Below are 7,380 nucleotides of genomic sequence, written 5' to 3' on the forward strand. Positions count from 1 at the left end.
CGGCAGAGTACTGCCTGCCTCACCCTTCGCCTTTTCACCACGGTTTTATGTCCCCTCAGCAAAACTAAATATGTCACTAACAAACATTAAACGTAAATGGTTAAAGACATTAGCCAGACTGTGGAAAATCAGGCTATATAAACTATTATATTGGCGACATGCAGCGGTACGGCAACAGGCAGGGGCCAATTTCATGTATCAACCCAGTTTGTGATGGATTGCGCAATCAGAGGTGAAGCTCGGCTCCTGCTGCCGCACCTCGCGTTTCACCCTCATATTTGAACAGGAAATATGCAATTTCAGCGATTTTGACTATAAAAATGCAATTTGGACCATAAAAATGTTCGAAAATTACTCATACATAAAGATAAGTGGACAAATAATAATATTCATTTTATGTTATGATTTTTTTTTTTCTTGTCATGATGACAGGGGAGGCTCTGCCTCACCTGCCTCCCCTGACCGCACGTCCCTGCATAAGACAATGGTAGACATATGCCAGGCAATACCATACATGCCACCTGAATGCACATTGGGGTTGGAGTTAAAACTATTGGACTTAAAACTTACAAGTGCTTGCTTACAATCAGCATATGATATGATTTTTAGTAAGATCTGGAAATGAAATGTGCTCAAATGAGCCCTTTCTAGTGTTCATTGGTAAATAAAGTCCATTCAGAGCATTGCAAAGATCCAACTAGTCGATGCTCAGTACTTTGAAGCTAACAACAGATGCTGGAGTCAAAACACTTTGTGTACAAATAGCATTATCATCAAGATCTCTGTGGAGATGTTTCTTTACCCAAGTTGTTCATCTAAAGTCAGAATTAAAACTGGATACATGCAAATGCATGGTATAAGCAGTCTCAAAGCACATCGAGGTTTGGATTTTGGAACAGGATAGCTCTGTGCAGTCAACGGGGAGTTGGCTCAAATGGCAGTGCTTGCTTTTTAAGTAAAGTAAGCAAAGAGCTATTGATGAGAATGGGATTCGAACCCATGCGTGCAGAACACAATGGATTAGCCATCTCACCTGTCCAGTCAATCATCTAAAGTCATAAAACGACAGTTAGAAATGTGCTATTACACTAGTAGCAAATTTTTTTTAAATCCAGCAAGAAAAAACTTATAATTTCTAGAACTTACAATAAAACTAAATATGCTCCTTATTTGTCACAGATTTTTTTTTTCTACTTTTGACTTTGGCTTCAGTTACACTTTAGCACTGTTGTTTTTATGTTTTTATCCCAGAACCTTTGGTTCTTGCCATGTTTATCGTCTGGATGGTGACATTTTAAAGACAAGCAGAAGCACAACTCAAAAACAATTACTTTATTACTTGTATAATGGTACGGTTTACCTATACAAAAGCAACATCACATGGGCTGATGTAAGCAAAGACTACTCTGAATAAACAGTTTAGCAAGTGGCACGTGACAGCAGCCATTCCCCCTCTGAGAGTTTCTCTGTTGATTTCAGCGGCAGGTTGGTCCGGGATCAACAGGAAGCAGATCTCCGGCTGCCTCAGTGCTCCATTGGCTCATCGGGTGCGTCTCTAGCGGCGGGTTCTTCTGCAGGCTGAGCAACCTGCAAAAAAATGGTGGAATTTACAACTTACGGTTATAATTTTAAAACAGTGCAAAATTGTAATGACAAAGATAATTTTTCTTTGTGACTAAACGCCCTACAGTAGAATTAAAGCCAGGATGTACCTTTCTCTGTGGTCTCTCTTCCAGCCCCTCCAGGAACGGAGCAACATCGTCATCGTCATAAATGGTGAACTCCATGTCCTTCCCCACGATGCCAATGGAAACATTCTAGCAGAATAAGACAGAGAGCTAAGAACCGACCATTTAAGCCTGCAATCACAGCTTTTCTGGGTCAAATCTTCTGCAGTGGAGCACAGATGTTTCGTCACAGGAAGGACATGCGCAGGTTGGATTTTACACAGTGATGAAAGCAACAACAAAAAAAAAAAAGCGATTTGTTGTTCAGAGAGTGTGATCTAAAGCCAGAGGAAGGGAAGCCGGGTACCTTGGTGGTGAGGTCCTGCTCGGTGGGAAGAGTTTCTCTGAGAGCACGGAGGCCATGCTGCACCAGGTCATTCAGATTGCCTGACAACAACAACAAAAAAATACATCAGCACTGAAACACTTATCATGACGATATCTGTGAGAAAATGATGAGACAATTTCAGAACTAAAACATTACCACTATGCCATATCTATTGTAGCAGACTACTATATGCAGTCATCAATGGGCATGAATGTAATTAAGTTTGGAGATTTTAATCATTGTTTGAACATTTTTTTAAAGGCAGAATGATTGTACAGCACACAACCTCAACAATTTTTAAAATAAGAATTGTGTGCAATCCCCCCCCTTCAGATGAAAGGACCGTGGTTCAGATGTTCAGGAACCACCCATGAAGCCTGCCATGAACTGGAAACTACTGGAACACCAGAGTCTCTGTTCACAGTGAAGCCAGGTTTACATCATCGTGGACTGAGGGGATCAAAAAAAGAAGCTCCTGCTCAAAAAGAGACACCTTCAAGTAAAACGGACGAGCCAAACCCCTTCTAGAGAAACGTTTTACGGTCAGGCGAGACAAAGATTGAGCTGAAGAGGAACAAGTTGTCAAGGTGAGGCTTTCAAACCTAAAAAAAAACAACAAAAAACACCGTAGCAACTGTCAAGCATGATGGTGGTAGCATCATGCTGTGATACAGGTGCACAAAGTGGCTAGAGCAATAGAGGAAGTGATTTACCTCCAAATTTTTCAGCTTCACCACAAATCAACAGCTGGACGAATGAAACTTGGACGTTGGTTCCAACACGACAGTGATCCTGAACACATCAGAACTGGTTTCTGATTGGATTAAATCTGCTAAAATTAAGTTTAGGACTGTGCTTAAAGGTCAGGTACAGGAAACCAACAAGAACTTTACTAATTCTGCCAAGAACAGAAGTTAAATGTCCATCCAGAATTATGCTAAAAGCTTGTTAATGGTTAAAACAATGGTGTGGTTAAGGTAAAACTTGCTAAGGAACAATTAAACAATTATTAGTGGAGGTACTTTTTTATATTGTATAATTCTGACCCTCTGTGGATTAGAGAAAATCCATAACTTGTGAACCCAATTCCTTCTTTTAAATATCAGGGAAGTTGTGTTTTTCCAGTGTGGAAAAAGAACGTTTTTTTCCATTAGAAGCCCCAAAACGAATCTGATATTCACGCCACTGATAAGTGTACATAAACTTCTGTCTGCCACTGGATGAACAAAATCAGCTGTAAATCGGACTGAAAGAAAGCGCAGAAGTATTAATGTTCTTTTGCTAATGCATCTACTCGTGTTGAGGCAACAGATTAACAGATCTTACAGTCGGAGAACTTGTCCATGAACCTTTCCAGGTAGGTGCGTGCAGACTGGGAGCGTGCACCGATGGACATGGCTTTGCAGTCGAAGTAGTTCGCTGACGGGCAGGTCTGAAAGATGTGAGGTCCCATGTCCTGTGTGACACGCAACAAATCCCATCATTCATTTACAGGCAATACTGTACGTGTGTCACGCAAACAAGACATTAAAAAAAACAAACAGCGTGCGTGAGGAAACTTACATCATAACCAGCAATAAGCAGTCCCACACCATAGGGCCTCCTTCCATACCTCTGTGTGGGGATTTGGGTTTCTGGAGATTCAGTTAAGGATCATCACTGCTGCTTACAATTTTAAATTATATAGAGGCAGCCGAACAAGGTAGAACTTGTTCTGTTTCCTGTAATCTCAGAAGAAAAAGGTAACGTGTTTTACATTTATAGCAAGGCAGGTTTTAGTGTGGATATAGCCAATTTTACATCTTGCCCATGGCTGCCTTAAAACTGATGTACAGTGTTTTTCATTTGAGAGCTTCAAAAGTAAGAGAAAGGATACTGCTGCCAATGAGAGAGACGAGTCGTGAGATCGGAAGTGGCCGGTCGAAGACGAATCTTGAGTCCAAGCATTCCTGACGCATGAAGTTACTGCAGGAGAGAAAGGGTTCGTGTTTAAAGACCTTTTCTGCCATAGAATAAACACCACCACAGTCTACTGGCTCTTTCCCATGGGCTCAACTCGGGTCAGCACCGCGCAGGTTCAGATTCTTTCCATGGGGTGGTGCTGCCCACTTTTAGCTCTGTTATTAGTACCTACTCATAGGCCTGTTGTGATAAACGATAAATCAATGAATTGCATGATAAATTAAAATGAGGTCAATAATTTTTATTTATCAGTGTTATTGTTTCTTTGTGTCTCTCTCTTTCTACTGAAGACACTGGAGGACAAAAGGCTCAGCTCCGGTGCTCTTCACTGACCCCTCTCTTTCTCTTAGAGTCAGGGGGGCGTGGCCCATCATGTCAGGTAGCCAGCCAAGGCTCATCGTCTTGTTCCTCTGCAGCATTAGCACCTGCTAGGAGTTAGCAAGCTAAAGAAACGCTGTTTGATATTGGGGGGAAAAAACGAAATGGAATTGGTTTCAAGGTTGAAGTAACAGCAGTGGTGTGGGAGCACTTCGGATTCAAACCAAATGACCGAGGCGAACCGCTGCACCTTTGTGAGCCGGTATGTCGCATTTGTGATTTTATCGCCGTGTGCTTTTGTTAGTTTGCACTTTTTGTTTATAAAACTGGCAGTTTTGTCCGTCTTCTCTATATGAAACTAATGATTATTACTTTTCGAAAGGCAGTTTAGTTTACAGACTTCATAATCCTTGTTTTGGTTGGATGTAGTATTTATTTCCATTTTGGTTTTTTTGTTGTATTTAGTTTTTATTCAAGTGCATTCTTTGTTAACAAAGACTGAGAGTCCATTTTATTTTTGTTTTTGGTTGTTTTGTTTATTTTGTGTTCTCTATCCAGAGTTAATTGTTCTTTTGAAATTAAAGTTTATTAATCTTTAAGAGGATTATTCGCCCAGCAAAATTTGTTATTGTGACAGGCCTACCTACTCGGCGGGGGTTCCAAGAGGTTGCAGTGCGTGTTGGCTGATGACAGAATTCAGTAGGAGCAGGACCAAATGGACTCTATTTACAGTCTCCGACCAGAGAAGTTGGCATCAACTTCACCACAGCATTTTTGGAAACCGTGGCAGAGAACAGTGAGTGTTTTGTGACTTTATTTCCCTTATTTACCCCATGGTGGTAAGTTTCGGTTGGCCGCACTATGACGACCCGCCTGCATTGAGGCAGCAATCAGTTCACTGAGCTCGTGTAGAACCAAGTATGGCAGAGTTGTGCCGACAATGGAAAAACTGCTCATCACTCATTCACTCACAGGTCAATTTAATATTAATGTTTTTTTTTTTCTACATTCAGAAAATACACAGCACACACGAGACTTTACTCTGGACAACTACAGCAGGCTGTAACCTACCAGAGCAGCCTGGCATCAGCGGTCAGTCCAGCGATGGAGATGCCAATATGGTTGTCGACATGCAAGATCTTCTTCTGGTGGGCAGCCAGCTCAGACTGGGCTCTCTGCAGAGTAACAAACACATGCAGGTGTGATCATAACAGCGAATGCTCTCCTAAAGGTTTGGATTGGGCTGAAGTCTTAAAGTTTGATCACATTACACCGAGACACCGTCTGCTTCATGAGGAACATTTATCAAAATAAAACAAGATCCCACGTGACCACAGAAGACCTCTATATTAATATTGATGAGAGGTAATATGACACTATCAAACATATAGTCTTACACAGTGTACCTGGAAAATTTCAAACATTTAAATATTAGATAAAACAGTTAAATTGTTATTTTCTTTTTAAATCAATTTGATGTGAACTTAATCTAGGAAATAAAAGGTCACAAGAAGCTGATTGCTACACTTCAAGAGGCTGACGGCAAACAGCGAAACCTGAAGCCGTACCTTTAGCGCGACCAGGACCGCATGTGTTTTGGATTTGAGTCCCACGGTTGCAGATCCTTGCTTCACTGCCTCCATGGCGTACTCAATCTGATGGATCCGGCCCTGTGTGTATGCAGACACAGACCAAGCTGACAACGCCGTACGTGAAGGCAACGCTCAGGGACACCTGCAGAGGAGCACTTACCTGTGGGCTCCATACTGTCACGTCGTTGTCGTACTGGTTGCGGAACTATGAATAGAAATGAGACATGATTAGATAACTGGCATTTAATAAACACTGATTACTCTGGGGCTAAACTTACATAATTATCCTGCATTATACGTATTTTGTCAGCTAAAGCCCTCAAGGTTAGTTCTACAGGGTCTGTCTGCAGCCAGGAGCTTTCCAGACAAAGGTTTTAAGTTACTACGATGAATAAATAATTGATAAACCCGCGTGTGTTCAGCCTTCTTCGTACCTCAATTCAACAAAAAAACACAAGCATCGCAGACCAGGAAAAGCCGCTCTCCTGTTCAGAATCAGTTTAATAAATATAATCTGATAAAATACTAACGTTAATACTTACGGAATAACCCCAGCGACTACAAGTCTTTGCGGTGGATAGACAAAATATGTTATTAGACTTTCAAGAAATGGGCGAGCTGAGAGAAAACGAAAGTACAGGCTCGACACTTCCACCGCTGGCTGATGCTAACTCATTAGCTAACTTCAGTAGCTACACGGCGTTAGTCCGCTGCCAAACATTTACCCGTCTAGAGAAGAAACGCTTACTTTAATGACATTTGGGAGTGGGAACAATATTATTTAATGCAATGAAGTTAATACAAACTGCTAATCATTTTATATGAGTCAGCAGCCACAATGGAGGCAATGCTAACATTTACCGAAGCTGTTTTGCTTACTCACAGTGCAGACTAAACTTAGCTAGCTAACGTTAGCTGACTCGGAATAGCTATTTCTCTGTTAGAGATCTTTGAAAATAATACTAACGATCTGTTTTATTTTTTGTGAATACACCATCTGGCGCTAATTTGACCGAGTTATTATAAATTTCATTCAAACTTACCATGTCTGCTTATGAAAGTATGAGTGTGTTATATGCTCCGCCGGCGGCGCTGTGATTTTCGACTTATTTTCCTGGTTTTGACGTCAGGGGAGATCAACAGATCCCAGAGCTGAAATCAGCGATCAGCCGGATGAACTTTAAATCAGTGACCTTCATCTAACAACAGGTAGATTAAAACAACAAAACAAACAAACAAATGATATGTTTCTCTATCTCATATATTTAGTTTCCCTTTCATTTTTCTCACAATAATCATTACTGAGGCAAAAGGTGGGCATTGATTTTTTTCTTTCACATATCCTTTATTAGAAAAGCCATGTACAATGCACAAAACAAGTCAGGGAAGTAAATCTGACAATATAACTGGTTTCAGAACAGAGATTGTGAAGTGAGTAATTTTGTAATTAAAA

The 7,380-nt window shown here is 40.9% G+C and overlaps 1 protein-coding gene across 1 annotated transcript; it reads right to left on the reverse strand.

Annotated features, from left to right (window-relative positions):
- Nucleotides 1-1,317: 1,317 nt before the first annotated feature.
- Nucleotides 1,318-7,095, reverse strand: psma1 (proteasome 20S subunit alpha 1). Its single transcript, XM_017436803.3, has 10 exons — nucleotides 6,971-7,095; nucleotides 6,088-6,132; nucleotides 5,904-6,005; nucleotides 5,407-5,510; nucleotides 3,932-4,020; nucleotides 3,619-3,689; nucleotides 3,382-3,511; nucleotides 2,035-2,114; nucleotides 1,713-1,817; nucleotides 1,318-1,587 (listed from the first exon to the last, which is right to left on the reverse strand). The coding sequence occupies exons 1-10, from the start codon at nucleotides 6,971-6,973 to the stop codon at nucleotides 1,525-1,527; spliced, it is 792 nt and encodes a 263-aa protein (XP_017292292.1). The 5' UTR covers nucleotides 6,974-7,095; the 3' UTR covers nucleotides 1,318-1,524.
- Between the last annotated feature and the right edge of the window lie 285 nt (nucleotides 7,096-7,380).

This window comes from Kryptolebias marmoratus, linkage group LG11 (assembly GCF_001649575.2).
Source record: "Kryptolebias marmoratus isolate JLee-2015 linkage group LG11, ASM164957v2, whole genome shotgun sequence".
In the NCBI taxonomy this organism is placed as follows: Eukaryota; Metazoa; Chordata; class Actinopteri; order Cyprinodontiformes; family Rivulidae; genus Kryptolebias; species Kryptolebias marmoratus.